Below are 18,167 nucleotides of genomic sequence, written 5' to 3'. Positions count from 1 at the left end.
GAGCCCTTCCTCCGTGTCCTGCAGGACCTGGTATCTGGAGGAGGGGTCCGCCTCAGCCATTTTGGTCCAGTGTGCGTTCATTCAAGATTGCCCGAGGGGGACTTCCCTCGTGGTCCAGAGGTTGAGAGCCCACCCTCCGCTGTGGGGGATGGGGCCTCCATCCCTGGCCGAGGGGCTGGTGTCCCACGTGCCACAGGGCTACTAAGCCCACAGGCCACAGCTCAGAAGCCCAAGTGCTGCACCTGAGACCCAACACGGCCAAATAAATAAATACTAAAAACCGTCAAAGGTAAAAACCAGGGGAAGATAACAGAGAAAAATCAGCTCAGCCACACAAAGCCAGCACCGCCTGGTCATAGTCAGAAAGTTCCAGCCATCAGAGAGACCCTTAGTGGTTTACTTCCTTGGGTGGATACCGTGGTCCCTTCAGAGATACTGAAGGTTTTACCAAACACTTTGTCCCCCTTCAGATAAGTAGTAGGATCACTTTTTAAAACAGCAATTCTGAAGTTTGCAGACTTACAATTTATAGGCCCGACCAGCGACTCAAACGGTCATGATTGCCAGGTCTTATTTCCCTGCCTAGCCTGAGGCCCCGTCTTCACAAGGCTGCTCTAGGCCTGGGGACCTCCTACACTGCCTTCATATATACAGAAGCCTATACTTCTATTGTGTCAAGGTGCTGGCCTATGAGGCTGCTCAGCTATTGGCTGTTCAGTCTGACCTTCTCTCCTCCCTGTTTGGTGCCTCTTTGGTAAATGATGTTTTTTGGTAAAAGTTTTTTTTCCCCCCCTATTTTTTGGCATGCAAGATCTTAGTTCCCCGACCAGGAAACAAATCTGTGCCCCCTGCGGTGGAAGTGTGGTGTCTTATCCACTAGACTGCCAGGGAAGTCCCAAGAAAGTCTTATTTTAAATGCTGAAACTGGTTTTGTTTCCACAGTAAACAAACAGAGTCTTGGTTTAAATTCTGAAGCTGGTTTGGTTTCCACTATAATAAAAGATATATATGGTGGTGGTTCAGTTACTAAGTCACATATGACTCTCTGCGACTTCATGGACTGTAGCCTGCCAGGCTTCTCTGCCCATGGGGTTTCCCAGGCAAGAATACTGGAGTGGGCTGCCATTTCCTTCTCCAGGGGATCTTCCCAACCCAGGGATTGAAGGCAGATTCTTATACCGACTGAGCCACCAGAGAAACCCTCAAAGATATATATATATATAGTCAGTCACTATTTATTGAGTATGTGTATGTCCCAGACAATGCTGAATACTTATGTTATTCCATTGAATTCTTCTAAAATAGGTGTTGCTATCCTCATTTTGCTAGATGAGGTCATGAAAGTTCAGAGCAGTGGTGGAGCTGGTAAATGGCAGAGCTGGGTTTTAATTTGAGTCCCTCTGACTCCAAGACCTGGCTCCTTAGCATTCTGTGTTTTTTTGGTCTCCCAAATACCTCCAGCCTCGATGATTATGTGTTGACCAAGTGGGGCCTCTCCTTTCCTCTTGTGTTTTCTTGTTGCCATGTAATTTTTTCTGCAGCAAGATGCGCTGATGGTGGTCTGTACTTCTAAGTATAAGAGACCAGGCAGAGCTAAGAGGAGACAATACATTATTTGATCAAAAAACAGGTGTTATACAAGGGGCATCAGCTACAGAGGGCTGTCTTCATCAGGGGCAATGATTTTCTTTATTCTGCCTGGGGATTGGCTTCTACTTAAAATTAAGTTAAATGAAGTTTAACTGAAAAATCAAAAAGAGAATTTAATAAAAAACGTAAAAGCCCCAAGTAAATGATAAGAATTTTCCAAATGCTTGGGAAGGACGAGTCAGAGAATTAGTACTTGAGCGCACACCTGAGCATGGTAGTGACAGGTCATTTTTGTCACAGAAACACTTCAGGATCCCTCCTCCAAACAACAGGCATTTAGGCCTGAGCTAAACTGGCTAATGCTCCTTCATGCTTCACGGGACGATGTGTCTTTCCTCTTCCAGCTGTTCTTTTATCACTTACCCAGGAACTGCCCTCCCCTGGCCTGAATTATTATAATTAAACCAGCGTTCAGCCGTACAGTGTGAAGATGGGTTTATAGCACGCAGATGCTTTATGGTTTTTAAATGGCTTGAAAGCAGAATCATACAGTAAAGCAGTGGTCCCCGACCTTTTTGGTACCAGGGGCCAGTTTTGTGGAAGACAATTTTTCCACAGACCTGGTAGGGGGGATGATTTGAGGATGATTCAAGCATTACATTTACTGTGTACTTTATTTCTATTATTATGACATCAGCCCCACCTCAGACCATCATTCCAGAGGTTGGGGACCCCTGCTATAAAGTCAGGAGGGTTTGGGACTGCCCTGATGGTCCAGTTGTTAAGACTCCATGCTTCCACTGCACGGGGGCGTGGGCTCCATCCCTGGTTGGGGAACTAAGATCCCACATGCTGTGGGCACATAGCTTGGCCAAAAAAATAGGCAGACCCAGAATGGAAAAACATGGAAATATGAAGTTCAGTTAAAGTTGGAAAGACAAATAAAATTGCCATTAAAAATTTAAAAAGAGCATTCTACCAGGTTTCCTAGTAGCTTTTTAAAAAAACATGAAGTGAAGAATATGAAAACCTTTAAACTCTTATACTCCTTGATTTGACTACAGATGCTCTGGTGGTGGTAAGTTAGAAGGACTGATGGGAATTCCAATCCAGCCACTTAGTACTTGTTGAATATTGGGTGAGTTACTTAAATTGTACTTAGTTTCCTCACATACGTCTGAGGAATATACATCTACAGAATGAGGATAATTAACCTTACAACACAGTTGCTGTGAGGATTAAATGTGAACACCTTGGTTGAGCACATTTTTTTTTCCTTTGCAATAAATGATGCACTCAGCAAATAGTGGTTTCCTTCCTTCCTCCCCTTGGTTATTATTTCAGTGTCTTCCGAGGGTTCATTCACACTGGTTTGCAGCTTATGAGGACTTCTAAGTAGACACTCTCAGGGCCACAGAAGTACTGGTAGTGACTTCCACTCGTTCGTTGGGATCATACTTACCAGGTTTGCATCGTGTGCCAGGTGACATGTTGGGGGCCAGGGATAAAACCCTGCCCCCGTGGAGCTGATGGTGTAGTCAGGGAGGCAGATGGGCACTGAGCGACCACACGTACAAATGTAGAACCGCAGCAATGACAGACTGCTTCAGAACACAGGAAGACCCTAAACATAGATTTGACTTGGTCAGAGAGTTCAGGGAAGGCTGGCACCTTTGGACTTGAGATCTGAAGAATAAGACCAAGAGAGGAATGAAGAATGTCCTAGGCTGAGGAAGCAGCAGGTGCAAAAACCCTGTGGCAGCTGGGAACAGGGCTGGTGAAGTGGACTTGAATAACGTCCAGTGTAGATGGAGCACGGGGTTTTGTGGGCAGTGAGGTGTGAAAGTGACTTTGGAGAATAAGTAGGGCCTAAGAGGCCATTCTCGGAGAAGGCAATGGCACCCCACTCCAGTACTCTTGCCTGGAAAATCCCATGGATGGAGAAGCCTGGTAGGCTGTGGTCCATGGGGTCGCTAAGAGTTGGACACGACTGAGCGACTTCACTTTCACTTTCACACATTGGAGAAGGAAATGGCAACCCACTCCAGTGTTCTTGCCTGGAGAATCCCAGGGACAGGGAAGCCTGGTGGGCTGCCGTCTATGGGATCACACAGAGTCGGACATGACGGAAGTGACTTAGCAGCAGCAGCAGCACCAAGAGGCCATTCTGGCTTCCCAAGTGGCTCAGTGGTAAAGACTCCACCTGCCAATCAGGAGACTCAGGTTTGATCCCTGGGTTGAGAAGATCCCCTGGAGGAGGGCATGGCAATCTTTTCTAGTATTTTTGCCTGGGAAATCCCATGGACAGAGGAGCCTAGTGGGCTACAGTCCATGGGGTTGCAAAGAGTTGGACACAATTGAGTACACACACACACACACACACACACACACACACACACACACAAAGGCCATTCTATGTCACTGGAGAATCTTTATTTTATTGAAGTACAATTGATTTACCCTGTTGTGTTAGTTTTTGCTGTATAGTAAAGTGACTCGGTTATACTCTACGACCCCATAGACTGTAGCCCACCATATACATATATATGAGCTTCCCAGGTGGTGCTAGTGGTAAAGAATCCACCTGCCAATGCAGGAGATGAAGGTTCGATCCCTGGGTTCAGAAGATCACCTGGAGAAGGAAAGGAAATGGCAACCCACTCCAGTATTCTTGCTTGGAGAATCCCATGGGCAGAGGAGCCTGGCAGGCTATAGTCTATGGGGCCTAAAGAGTCAGACACGTGTGTGTGTGTGTGTGTGTGTGTGTATGCTCAGTCACTTTTTTTCATATTCTTTTCCATTATAGTTTATCACAGGATATTGAATATAGTTCCCTGTGCTATACAGTAGGACCTTGTTGTTTATCCATTCTAAAGGTAAGTGATCACAATTACTTCAGCATTTGGTTAACTACCATGCATGGACCTGAACACCTTATAAATCAGTAACTTATTAACAGTTAACACAGAATCAAGTGTTAAGGGTTTTATTAGAAATTGGATGGGGTATCAGGTCCTGACCATCAGGAGGTGACATCAGCTCATCCACACGTATCTTGAGGGACATTGAAACTGGGCAGACCTCCAGCTTATTCGCCACCCTTCCTGCTCTGGCTGTGCATCCTGGGGAGGGTGGAGTGGAAGGCACCCTGGGAGAAGGAGCTGGGCCATGGGGCAGGGTGGGGAAACTGCCTATGCCCTGGCGTCTCCCCACCATGCTGAAGAGCTGAAGGAGATGAGGTACGGAGGTGAAGTCTGTCTAGTCTAGGATCTCAGCCCATCTTCTTCTCGGGTTTTGGATTTGTTTTTGGCCAATGACATAGCTTGTGGGATCTCTAGTTCCCCGATCAGGGATTGAACCCATGCCCCCTGCACTGGATGCATGGAGTCTAAACCACTGGACCATCAGGGGAGTCTCCAAACACACTAGTTGTCATTATTTCCATGTCAAATTGGAACAATCATCAGAACAAAATTCCCTCTGACCTTTGGTTTGTTCTCTTCCCATGCCTCCCTCGGAGGGAAGCTGCAGCTGACTTAGACTCACTGTTGAGTTCTGGTGGGCGCTGGTGCTCAGAATCAAAGGTAAGACTGTGGATTCATGTAGCAGGAGTCCCAGCACGAAGTGGCTCTGTGATCAGCCCGGGATTTGATGCATCAGAGCTGCACAAAGAGAATGACCAGGCCAGCTGGGAGCTGAGAGACAAGGGGCTCAGGATCAACCAGAGGTTTGGAAGGTGCCCAGCATTCCCATGGGCGGGGGCAGAGTCAAGGCAGCTGAGTTTCCCTCCATGTATCTCCGGGTCGGGCTGCCGGGGAGACTGGGTTGCATTCAGAAGATGAATCATTGCAAAGCCAGCTGATGCTTGTAGAGCTCTTTCCCCCAGAGGTGATGTCTGGTAACAGGGCTTTGTGGTCTGTTATCCATTCATTCCAGTGGTCAGAAGGCAGGAGAGGCTGAGAGGAAGTCATCAGCCTCACTGACAGAGAGGCTGAGCCAAGAGGGAAATCCCAGGAGGATTCCTCACTGTTCTCCCAACAACACAGATTCCACACATGGCTTCACATGCCCCGTTCATAGGCACTGTCTGCAATGCTTTGGGAGCTACTCTCTGTCCAGAGAGCTGTGGATTACAAATACTTTGGATTTCAGAATGTTATCACATACTTAAATGTCCCACTAATGATGTTACATCTAAAGAGGAGTAAAAAGTTGGGCTGTCAAAAAAATGTCGGGGGTGGGTGACGGGAAATAACCATAGGATTCTCAATTGCTAAGCACACTTTTTATTGAAGTACAACATACATACAGAAAAGGGCACAAACCACAAGTGTACAGCTCAAAGAATTTTCACAAAATAGACATGCCCAAGTGACCAGCAACCAGATCAAGGAACAGAACATCCAAGGAGCACCCTTGTGCCCCCTAAGAGTAACTTACATAACTACTTGCAAACAGCTTTGCCAGCTTTCTCACTTGATGCTAACAGAACTACACGGTGCGGATTTGCCTCCTCTTGTGAGACTCACACACTGTCGTGTGTGTGTCTGCAGAAGGATCCCTTCTCCTTGCTGTGTAGGGCTTCACTGTGTGAATATACTATAACTTGTTTATCCATTCAACATGGGCATGTGGCTACTTTCCAGTTTGGGGTTATTATGAACAGTGCTTCTATGAATTTTCTAGTACATTTCTCTTGGTGAATATACATACACATTTCTTTTGGGTAGACACCTAGTAATGGAGTCTTTAGGTCATATGATAAGTACACTTAACCCAGGCTATTTCACAGAAGAATGAGGAATTTATTGGATGGAGCTTGAATGCTCGCTGAACTGACAGAAAGCTAGAAAGGAGAGTTAGGAAGACAGGCGGGGGCCAAGACAGCCAGTGGGGCCAAGGAACAAAGCAGAAACAATCTGCTCAGGACTGTGTCATCCCTAGACTGCTACCGGTGGACACCACCCCTGCAGCCTGCTAGTCTTGGAAACCTTCATGACGGACCACTGCCACCCCTGGACCATCACAACTCCCCTGAAATGAGTCTCAGCATCCCTTAATTTCTGTGTCACTTGCACCAAACTCACAGTCCTAAGCATGGGAGTCCACAGAGTTCACCCTAGGTCACTGGTCACTGCCTGGTCAGTCTGGTGCTGGAGAAGGGGATGCACCTGAGACAGGGAAGACTTTCCCATTTCAGCATCCATGGTGCTGGAGGCACGGCATTCCACTACAGTTATTTATAAGGGGTGATTTCATGATTTCCCCCTTTAGGAAAGGGGTCAGGTGCTAGACAGTCAAGCTGGAAACGCCGCATGACAACTGCTCACTACAGGCAGCTTCATCAGGTCCCTGCTTCTGTTGGGGGGAGGGTCTCGTCCACACATTTGTGTGTCTCACAGCCCGTGTGCATGAGTTTGCCTTTAAGGACAATATTGAGCTTAGGGATACATTAGAAGGGGCAAGCCACACAAAATGCTGTAGGCTTGAAAGGAAAAGGTGTAGTGAAAGGACAAAAAGCATTTCATGGAGGGATGCAAGGCAGACAGGAGGAGAGGGAAAAGCACACGGAAGGATGCTGAAAGTGAAAACAAAGGGAAGAAGTTTGGTGAAGTCGAGGAGCACATTATTTTTCTCTTGACCTGGTTTAGCTGGTTTCTGTGTTGTCCCACTTTTCCAGTCTCTCTGATGTGTTTTTATGGATTGTGCTTTGCTTGATCAAGTTAATGATGTTGACATGGACCACAGGATAAAGAGATCCTGGTCATAAACCAAAATAGAGGGAGACTGGAAGTCATTATCACAGACAGCATACAATTATGCTATAGTTTGAGCACACAGCTTCCTAACAACACTGGTATTGTCAGGGAACTTTTATGAAATGAAGAATTGATTTCAACAAAAGAAGCAAAGAATAAAAATGTACTAAAATCATTTACAAGGGTAGCAAGTCACTAATTGATCTGAAAATTATATTTGCCTTTTTTGTGGGTGATTTTACATGATTCTTCCAACTGAACCATGGATCTTTGAAGTCATGCATTCTAGATCCCTATACCATATCCTGGCATTTAGTACATTTACTTGTTTTAAATGATAATCAGAGCCTTCATCTATGTAGCACCTCCCCCCGTCTTAGAGCAAAGACAGGAGGAGTCAGTTCAGTTCAGTCGCTCAGTCGTGTCCGACTCTTTGCGACCTCATGAATCGCAGCACGTCACGCCTCCCTGTCCATCACCAACTCCCGGAGTTTACCCAAACTCATGTCCATTGAGTCAGTGATGCCATCCAACCACCTCATCCTCTGTCGTCCCCTTCTCCTCCCGCCTTCAATCTTTCCCAGCATCAGGGTCTCTTCAAATGAGTCAGCTCTTCGCATGAGGTGGTCAAAGTACTGGAGTTTCAGCTTCAACATCAGTCCTTCCAATGAACAGCCAGGACTGATCTCCTTTATGATGGACAGGAGGAGTAACTACCCATTATCCACAGTCTGCAGATTGGAATATTCCAGGCATAGTAGCTTGCCTTGAATCACACAGTGTAGCCACTGCCAGAGCTGGGGTGGGAGGAAGTTTCCAAACAAATGGAACAGGGCAAACTTGGACAGAGCACTCGCTCTCTGTCCTGTGGTTTATTCCCTTCCTTTATCAGGGGTGACAGGAGTTTGTTTTAGGTGGAACCTGCAAGTTTGTCTCAGAAAAATCAACAGCTGTCTAGCCTTCCACATGGGCAGCCACATATCATTTTCCATAAGCTGCCAGAATATGGGACTGACATGTCTGCTCCCAGGGAAGATGGGAAGAGAAGTGTGCTGCTGAGCAGACCCCAGCAACGGTGCTTCGTGGCACACGGCTCAGGTTGTTTTCAGGTCTCCCTACCTACCTGCAAACAGGTAGGGCTGGAAGACAGTGGAACTCAGGGGCTCAGGACTCAGACTGTCTGCACTCAGGTCCCAGCCTTCTGGCTTACTATCTATAGCTGTGGGGAAACTGCATGGTCTCTCTGTGCCTCAGTTTCCTCTTTTTAGAACAGATGAATATTGCTGGAAGATTAAGTAAGTGGATACATGTGACTGCTTCGATCAGTGGATGCTACATGGTGAGCTGCTGCCCCTGACTCGCTCCTCTGGGGCAGGGGCCGCCCTGGTGAAACCCTGCCGGGCCCAGGGCTGTGCCCCGAGCAGGCCCTTACTGATGCAGCCCACGCACGGCAGGAGCCAGAATAGGAGGAAGCAGGATGAAGTGGTATTTGGAGAGAAGAAATGTGCCCCTGGCCTGCTTGGCTGGAGCACGTAAAGAGAAGTAATGGGGCCACATTTACAGTTAAGCTCACTCCAATATCTACCCACACCTACATTTGTAGAAGGATCACCTACAAAGGGAATCAATGACAATCAGTGGGAAACAGGGGTCTGGGCTCTCCCTCAGGGGCTGAGTCACAGGGCCCCCGGATGACCCATATTTAGAAAACCATTCGTGATGTGGGTTCTTTCTTTTTTAAATAGGATGATGGAAAAGCAGGAAATAGAAAACTTCCAGAACTTTCTCCAGGAAGAGAGATGGAACCTTTACCCACAGACTTCAGTTGGTCAAAATGCTCTAATTTGATACTGAATGATGGTAAATGGGCAGCTTATTGAGTACCTTTTCTCTTCTCAATAAATTATCCACTGAAATGTATAAACTTGATGTACATAAACTTGGGAACTGATGTTTAAAAAACTTAAGCCCTTACACCCATACTTATTGTTAACTTGGCACATTTGTTATTTGGCTATAAAACATGTGTATTTTCTTTTCTAATAATGAAAATAACAGAAACCTGAAAAGAAAAGGTGAAACTACAGACAATGAAGAAAACCAATGAAAAGACAGGCAGTGGGGTGATGCTGGTCGGGCAGGGGTGAGTGTGGGCAGAGGTCCCTAAGCTAAGAGCATGCGCAGTCTCTACCAGGGATTTTACAGACAGAAAAGGAGACATTTTCATAATAAACGGAGTCAGAGGATGGTGCAAAAGAACTTCTTCTCTCTGAAGGGGTTTTCCGACGCAGGCACTGGGATGATGAGAGGGTCCTCTCGCACATGAGCCTCACAGTAGGCCAGGAGGTCCGCGGCTGCCTGGGAGACCTGGGGGGGGCACACAGCACAAGGGCAGGGTTAGAGGCCAGTTCGCGGTGGCTCCAAGGCAGGGGTGTCGGTTTGGAAAGTGGACAAGCCTGAGGATAGGCTGTGTTGCATGCACTGCCAATGACAAGGCCATTCCCAGGCCTGGAGAGAGGGCTTGTGCAAATCCAGAGGAGACAGGTTTTGAAAGTTGCTTCCGAGGAAATGTAATAGAAAGAAGCAACCTGACTCCACATTGGATCTATCCCTTTAGCGCTAATCCTTGTGCTCTGTTATCTGGGCTTTGGCAATGCAGGCTCTGCATGTTTCATAAAAGAATGCTCCTCCCGAAGTATACAGGAGAGCCCATTCTCGAGACTCTGACCTTTAAAAGCATAACACGTTTCCATTCACAGAGAGAGAGAAAGTTGCAGGACAGAGAAGAGCCTTTTTCTTGTGGGAGGTTTATGGGAATATTGTGACCAGAGCTATGTGGACAGCTGCGAGAACAAAGGATTCCAACACCAAGAAATTTGCAACAACCAGCCGCCCTCTCCCCTCCTTTAGGATAAAAGAAAAGTGAAGTCGCTCAGTCATGTCTGACTCCTTGCGACCTCATGGACTGTAGCCTACCACACTCCTCCATCCATGGGATTCTCCAGGCAAGCGTACTGGAGTGGGCTGCCATTTCCTTCTCAAGAGGATCTTCCTGACCCAGGGATTGAACCTGGGTCTCCCGTATTGTAGGCGGACGCTTTACCATCTGAGTCACCAGGGAAGTCGTATAAAAGAAACCTGAGTTCTAATTCAGGGAAGCTGGTTCTTTGGGACACCAGTCCACCATTTTCTCCATCTGCTGGCTCTCTGAATAAAGTCGCTTTTCTTTGCCCTGATAACTCGTCTCTTGACTTAGAGGCCCGCCATGTGGACTAGGTGACAGAAAGAGGTGGCACTCGGTAGAAGTGTAGATCACTACCAAGAGAGGTGTGAGGCACCATCAGGAAGGTGTAGACATCTAGTCCTACTCGGAACTGAGTGATGCGTGAAGGCTCCAGGCCAGGAGCCTCACCAACGACTCTGTAAAACTACCTCTAGACAGATAAAGCCAATTCCTGGCCCTGGCCGAGCCAATGTGATTGTAATTATTATTATTAGCGTTTTTGTTTTACTGCAATCCACTCTCATGACCAACCCAGGCACTTGATCCTCCCCAGGAGAACACACACATAAGCTACACACAATAAGTGCACACTGAACTTGGAACGGCCACTCCCCTGAGGAAAGAGCTGCTCCTGGCCAGAAACCTCTTTGATTTTCCTTTCAGGCTTCTCTGAAGCCTGTTGACACTTGGCAGCTGTGGATCACATTATCTTCCAGGTCCAGCAAATGACTGGTCTGCGTGTTAAATCATCCTGCCGATTAGCTTGTTCTGCCTGTAACTGCTTATTAGAGGCTACAGGCTGGAGTAAGTATATAGCAGTCAAAAGGAATCCTTTTCATGCAATTAGTGTCTAAATCTTCCCCAGAACGATAAACACGGGGCAGGTGAATGAAAAATGTTTGAAGGCCCCCAGTACACACAAGCCATACACCTTCCATCCAGGTTTTAAAAACTGGCTGTTGGTACTTCCCTAGTGGCCCAGTGGCTAAGACTCCACATTCCCAATGCAGGGGGCCTGGGTTCAATCTCTGGTCAAGGAACTAGATCTTACATGCTGCAACTAAGAGTTCACATGCTGCAACTATTAATAAAAGTCTCATGTGCCACAACTAAGACCTGGGACAGCCAAATAAATAAATATTAAAAACAAAACAAAAACAATGCCACCAACGCTCAAAACTTAAAAAAAAAAACAAAAACTGGCCCATCTTCCAAAACTTTATAGAAAATCTTCTAATTTCCAGCCCAGATTTACCTATTTCAGCAGTGGCTAGAATATAACAAATAATTTTAGTAGAGATATGTAATAAAATTTTCCTTCTGACGAAACAACTAAAAGTTGAGCCAATGAGTCAACCTAAATCTTCACAAAGTCTACATTTGTTGGGAGTGTGGAATGGAACATCAGGCTTCCCTGTCCATCTCGGCCCCAAGATGACTGTGCAACTTCAGGTAAGTCACTCAAACTCTGAGCTTTAGCTTCCTCATTTATAACACTGGGAGAGTTAGCTATCTCCAAGATCCTGTTTACTCTAAACGGTCTGTAGTTTTAGCTCTGATAGCGCCATGGCAGTACTGTAGAGCCTAAATAAAATGGATGTTGGGTTGAATGAGAATGAAGTTTGCAGTGATTTACAGGACACCCATGCAGGAATCTCCCAGGTGAGGTGGAGGCCACAAATATAGGGCTGCAGGGGACCTGTGAGGCCGTCACAAGGGACGAGAGAACAGGAGCAGGGATGCCCACTCTGAAGCCCACAGAGGTGTGATGGAGGGACTCTGCCGGTGGCCCAGTGGCTGAGACTCCACGCTCCCAATGCAGGGGGCCTGGGTTTGATTCCCGGTCAGGGCATTGATTCCACATACTGCAACTATTATTAGAGTCATGTGCCGCCACTAAAAGATCCTGCGTGCCTCAGCAAAGACCTGGTGCAGCCAAATAAATATATATATTTTTAAAACTCTTGATAGACATACAGAAACCCAGAATCACACCATGAGCACTTGGGTGTGGAGCCTGAGCCTGGCATCAGGCTTGTCACCTTCTGAACCAAAGCCAAGGGTTCTCCCCTGACTGCCTGGGTCGCAATCCCCTCCTCTCTGCTCCAGGCGTCTTCTTCAGCCGACAGAGGCAAGGGGTCTTCTCCATGGCTGCTGTGTTAGGATGACCACAGAATTCACCCAACGGCTCCTCCCACAACCACTGTGAACCGGTCTTCACCACTGCCCAGGCCAGCATGCACAAGAAGGTAGCGATGTTCGAGCAACTGTCTTCCTCCCCTAAGAGCCAGGTCCTCTTAGCTCTAACTTCAGTGACTTCTTCCAGATGCTTCATTTAAGAATGTCTTGGGACCTCCCTGCTGGTCTAGTGGCTAAAACTCCATGCGCCCAATACAGGGGGTCAGGTTTGATCCCTGGGCAGCAAACTAGACCCCACATGCTGCAACTAGGAGTTCAAATGCCACAGCTAAGATCCGGGACAGCCAAATATAATATATATATATATATATATAAAGTCTTATCATCATCCCCTATCTCTAGTTTTCATTTTTCCCATCTATTTCACTTTTGGGGACAAGGACATGCTTCCATTAGTTCTGAATTCTCTATAAACCTTACAATTTCATCTAGGAAGCTGTGTGCCAATCTTTCAGATAACTGAGAGGCTATGGGGAAAAAATAAGGCAAGACTTCTGTTTTCCAGGGGTCTGAAAAGACTCAAAAACTGTAACGTTACTAGAACAATCAGGATGTGCTAAAACATCACAAAAGCACAGCCGCACACCTCTGCAGGGCTACGGAGACAGGGGTGTCAGAGTACCCCACCCCATCCAGTTCCACATGGGGGCAGTTACCCTGGTAAACCTGCCCCTTTTATCCAGAGGCTGGTTCCAGCCAGCTGATCCCAGAGACATGATTTTCTGGCAAGCTAAGAATGGCTCATGTCTTGTGGCAGATCCATGTTAAACAAGTTCAAGAGACAACTTGAATCATATAGAATAGAATCATTAATCAAAATAGAATAGAATCATTAATCAAAATAATAGCTGATATGAACTGAGTCCTTATTATTAATATGTGCCAAGCCCTGTGCTAAACACATAGTCACATGTCTTATGTGTGTATGCATGCTCAGTCGTGCCCAACTCTTTGCGACCCCATGGACTGTAGCCTGCCAGGCTTCTCTGTCCATGGAACTCTCCAGGCAAGAGGTTTGGAGTGGGCTGCCATTTCCTCCTCCTGGGGATCTTCCTGACCCAGCGACTGAACCCACGTCTCTTGCATCTCCTGCCTTGGCAGGCAGATTCTTTACCACTGGGCCAAAGCTATGGCTTTTCCAGTAGTCATGTATGGATATGAGAGTTGGACCATAAAGGAAGCTGAGCACCAAAGAATTGATACTTTTGAACTGTGGTGTTGGAGAAGACTCCTGAGAGTCCCTTGGACTACAAGGAGATCAAACCAGTCCATCCTAAAGGAAATCAGTCCTGAATATTCATTGGAAGGACTGATGCTGAAGCTGAAACTCCGATGCTTTGGCCACCTGATGCAAAGAACTGACTCATTGGAAAAGACCCTGATGCTGGGAAAGATTGAAGGCAGGAGGAGAGGTGGACGACAGAGGATGAGATGGTTGGATGGCATCACCGACTCCATGGACATGACTTTGAGCAAGCTGCGGGAGTTGGTGATGGACAGTAAAGTCTGCAGTCCATGGGGTCACAAACAGTCGGACACGACTGAGTGACTGAACCAAAATGAGACACCGGGGAAGCCCCATTATATGTCTGGCCTCATCTAATTCTTCTAAATACTATTGTTAAAGTCACTCTACAGATGAGGAAACTAAGGCATGAAAGTTAAGAATCTGTGCAATTTCATAGAACTGGTAAGAGAGAGATCAGGACTGAAGCTAAGCAGTCTGGCTACAGAAGCTAAACACTACACTAGCTGCCTGATTCCTTGTTCAGGAAAACTGTACCTGGAAGGTGGCCTGGAAAGTTCTCGTCTGCTAGGCCAGCACACTCTCTTTGTAGACCAGCTACCTGGGAACTCATGTGACCAGAAGGAGAAGTCCTGCAACTAAAATTTCTTAGGTCATTTGCTTAATCCAGGGACAATTTTAAAATAATCTTTTGGTCATGCTGCATGGCATGTTGGATCTTAGTTCTCTGATCAGGGATTGAACCTGCACCCACCGCATTGTCAGCATGGGATCTTAACCACTGGACCACCAGGCAAGTCCCCCATGGACAATCTTGCCAAGAAAACCATAACAGTTGAGTGTCAGCAGCTGGGACTGGCTTCCTCTTCCTACGCCTTGGCTTGGATGGATGCACCAGTGTTGCTCTGAGACTCCTTCCTCTAGGCTGTGACTTGCACGCTATTACAATGCGTTGGCTCTAATTCCTTAGGAGCAGCCTTTTTAAACTAAGGGTTTCCCAGGTGGTGCTAGTGGTCAAGAATCTGTCTGCCAAGGCAGGAGATACAAGAGACCCGGGTTCAATCCCTGGGTCGGGAAGATCCCCTGGAGGAGGAAAATGGCAACCCACTCCAGTATTCTTGCCTGGAACATCCCATGGACAAAGGAGCCAGGTGGGCTACAGTCCACAGGGTCCCAAAGAGCTGGACATAAGCAAGCACAGTACAGCCTTTTTAAACTAACGCCTAAGCCAGAGAACTTGAGAAAGTGAAACTTAAGACCACCACAGCCAGCCAGCTAGGCTTCCCCACCTAATGCAACTGCTTAAGCTAAACCAGCCAAACAGCGCTTTGCTTCAGCATCTTCTCTACAAACACCTTGCTCCCTGCCTGTCAATGGATGGGGCTAACCACCTTTGGTTTGCATTGCCAGCTTCGATTCCACCTATGTCCAAATTAAATCCAAAATTTTTCATGTTCTTCAGTCTACCTGCTAACAACAGGATCCAGCTGGTCCGAAGTTTGCTAAATATCATTAGCAGGTATTTTTTGGTTTAATAAATATCATCACTTTTTTTTTTCTTTTTGGTTTGCTAAATATTATTGCAGCTTCCTTCCTCTTGATCAGTTTACTTGTTCAGATGCTTGTCAACACCCATTCATTGTGGGCAGATTTGACTAATTTTCTGACAGCGACCGCACCGCAAGGGGGCGCTGCATCCCCAACCATCAGGCCCGGGCATGGGAGGAGGGGTTCAAAAAACGGGGCTTTAGGGGTCGCCCTGCGGAGGTGGGTTAAGACTGGTCTCTCCGGTCTCAAAGTTGTGTATTTGCTCCCCTCACAGCCCCGGGTCTAAAACCATGCCATTAACACGTGGCCTCGCTAGCTCTAAGCAGGGTCAACCTCGGGCTTTTTCTGTCATCTATCAAAGGTGATACTGCGCTTGATGCCACGATTTTTCTTTCAAGAAAACAAGCTGTTCTTAGAGTGCCTCCCTTTGTTGTTTCAGGGTCACAGACGTGTTTGTTCAGTCATATCTACACGCCTCTGGATTGCAGAGTTCCATCTGGAGCACTTGCACTACCAGAATGAAACCAGAATTGTCAGCACTGGTACCAAGTGATCAGCACCCAGTTTTGTGTGGATCTGGGGTGGCTCCACATAGTATTAGTTTTATAGACGCACTCAAATTATTGAGAACATCCCACAGCACGGTATGAGCATGTTAAGTCATTTTACAACAAAAGGAGTTTTCCACCTTTTCCCACCTTCGCCAGTGGTTTTATTTCATGCAGTGTCCAAGGTCCCTTTACTCCTGTGTAACTGAAGTATCTTGGATAACCCCTGAAGCTTGCTGTAATGGGATCTGAAAAGATACACACCTGTAACGATCATCTTAATGAGCCTTCCACAGGAAAGGTGGCATCTTAACACACAGTTTAGTATCCGGGCATTAATTAAACTAAAAACTACTCCTCAGATTGAAAGGGAGGGTTTCCTTAATCAGCCCTAGATTGATTTTTTATGGTTCAAAGTCTCCTTCAGTGTATATAAAATACTGCATGCAGACTTCACCATATCCTAGAAACATCTGCCATCTTTGAAACATAAAATAGACAATTTACTTTCAAAGAAAAATTTTTATTCTGAAGTTTAAAACTCCGTTACTGTTTACGTTTTCTTATGGAGCCTGAAGTCTGCTTTGCCTTTAAGTCCTCTGTTACAAAATGCCCAGAGCATCTCTGCCTCCTCTCCTTAGTACTGAAGTGTTAAGAGTTACAAGATAACAGATGTTGAAAAGAGAAAAGAATTGGGAGCTAGGGAACAACTGTGGAATTTTACCATTACATTTCAGAGTAAAAGAGGTGATTAAAACAGCTCAAGTTAGCACATAATCCCATTTGTTGCACTATAATTACAAGCTTCAATGATGGGGAGAAAATGTTGCAATTACTAAGTCACATTCCAGGACAAGACAGATGACATAATTACTATTCCGGCTGTGACACCCACTGCATTTATCCTTTGCATCTAAAGTACAGTGACTCACACCTATTTTTCAGCACTCCTGGTCTATTTAACAATACTACTTGGAATAGATCACAGGCATTCTTGATCGCTCTGCCTGTTCCTCCCGCCCCCCACAAGAAAACAAAGTGGGATTAGAGTCAAAAGCACAGCCAGGTTGCATCCCCCACTGTGCAATGATCGATATCTTTTACAAGGCCAAACCTGGTACAGATGCCAACAGAAGAAATCATAGCCATGTATCCCCAGTAAAACCGTGAGGATACTACAGGTCTATGCCTCACCTCTGGATTCTGAGCTAAAGCTACAGGGTGAATCCTTGTGAATTTTTTTTCCTTCTTCTAATGTTGGCTATTATTTGAGATTAACATGCCAGTTTTGTTTTGTTTTTTAAAGAATCTACCTGCAAGGTGGGAGACTGGGGTTTGATCCCTGAGTCAGGAAGATCCCCTGGAGAAGGAAATGGCAACACATGGACAGGGGAGCCTGGCGGGCTATAGTCCATCAGGTCACAAAGAGCTGGACACAACTGAGTGACTAATACTTACTATTTTTTAATTTTATTATTATTTTTAAAGACTCTATTGAATTTGTTACAAAATTGCTTCTGTTTTAGGCCTTGGAGTTTTTCGTCCCTGAGGCATTTGGGATCTTAGTTGCCCAACCAGGGATCGAAAGGGATCTTACCTGGACCTCCCGCACTGGAAGCACAGTCTTAACCACTGGACTTCCAGGGAAGTCCTAACACCAGTTTTTAAGGGCATTCTCAAGATACTTCCAAAAATTATGCTATAGGCTGAATGTGCGTGTCCTCCCCACCACCCCCTAAGTTTATATGTGAAACCAAAATCTCCAGTGCCATGGAGATGGGGCTCTTGGAGGTATTTGGGGGTGGGGCCTTTGGTAGGTAATTAGGAAATGACAGTTGAAACTTCATGAATGGAATTGAGATGGACTGGGACCTGGGACCCTTTGCTGCAATATTTGCACCTGGACAAACCTGGTCTCCTTGAGCACCGAAATACACACTATAAGGGACTAAAAATAACTGTGCTACAATGTACAGCTAGGGCAATTATGGACACAAGATAGGAAAAGACCAAAACCCAACTGCCACTCCTGAAGAGTTGGGAGCAAAAGCAGGGTCCTGCGCATGCCCCTTGCACACAAGAGCACCAAAGCGGTGGGCAAACTCCCTAAACCACCCTCTGGCTCCACCCCTCACCCCAAACAAGGGGCCCGCTTGCCCCGCCTAGGAGGGTGAAGAAGCAAGGAAACCCGTCACTTCTTTCTTCCAGACCCCCACCCACAGCTGTAGCAGGGGCCCCAGAAAAGCCTTGCTTGAATTTCTTGTCTGGCCCCT

The 18,167-nt window shown here is 46.5% G+C and overlaps 1 protein-coding gene across 5 annotated transcripts in view; it reads right to left on the bottom strand.

Annotated features, from left to right (window-relative positions):
• Window positions 1–5,860: 5,860 nt before the first annotated feature.
• GNG4 (G protein subunit gamma 4) overlaps window positions 5,861–18,167 on the bottom strand; it is a 67,671-nt gene continuing 55,364 nt past the window's right edge. For all 5 annotated transcript variants that reach the window (XM_043477040.1, XM_043477042.1, XM_043477039.1 and 2 more), the window contains one exon: window positions 5,861–9,716. In XM_043477040.1, coding sequence (XP_043332975.1) covers window positions 9,588–9,716 — 129 coding nt within the window. In that variant the 3' untranslated portion in view covers window positions 5,861–9,587. The remainder of the gene's footprint in view (window positions 9,717–18,167) is intronic.

Source organism: Cervus canadensis, chromosome 8 (genome assembly GCF_019320065.1).
Source record: "Cervus canadensis isolate Bull #8, Minnesota chromosome 8, ASM1932006v1, whole genome shotgun sequence".
Lineage (NCBI taxonomy): Eukaryota > Metazoa > Chordata > Mammalia > Artiodactyla > Cervidae > Cervus > Cervus canadensis.
The sequence above is the reverse complement of the archived record's forward strand: the minus strand, read 5'-3'. Positions and strand labels throughout refer to the sequence as shown.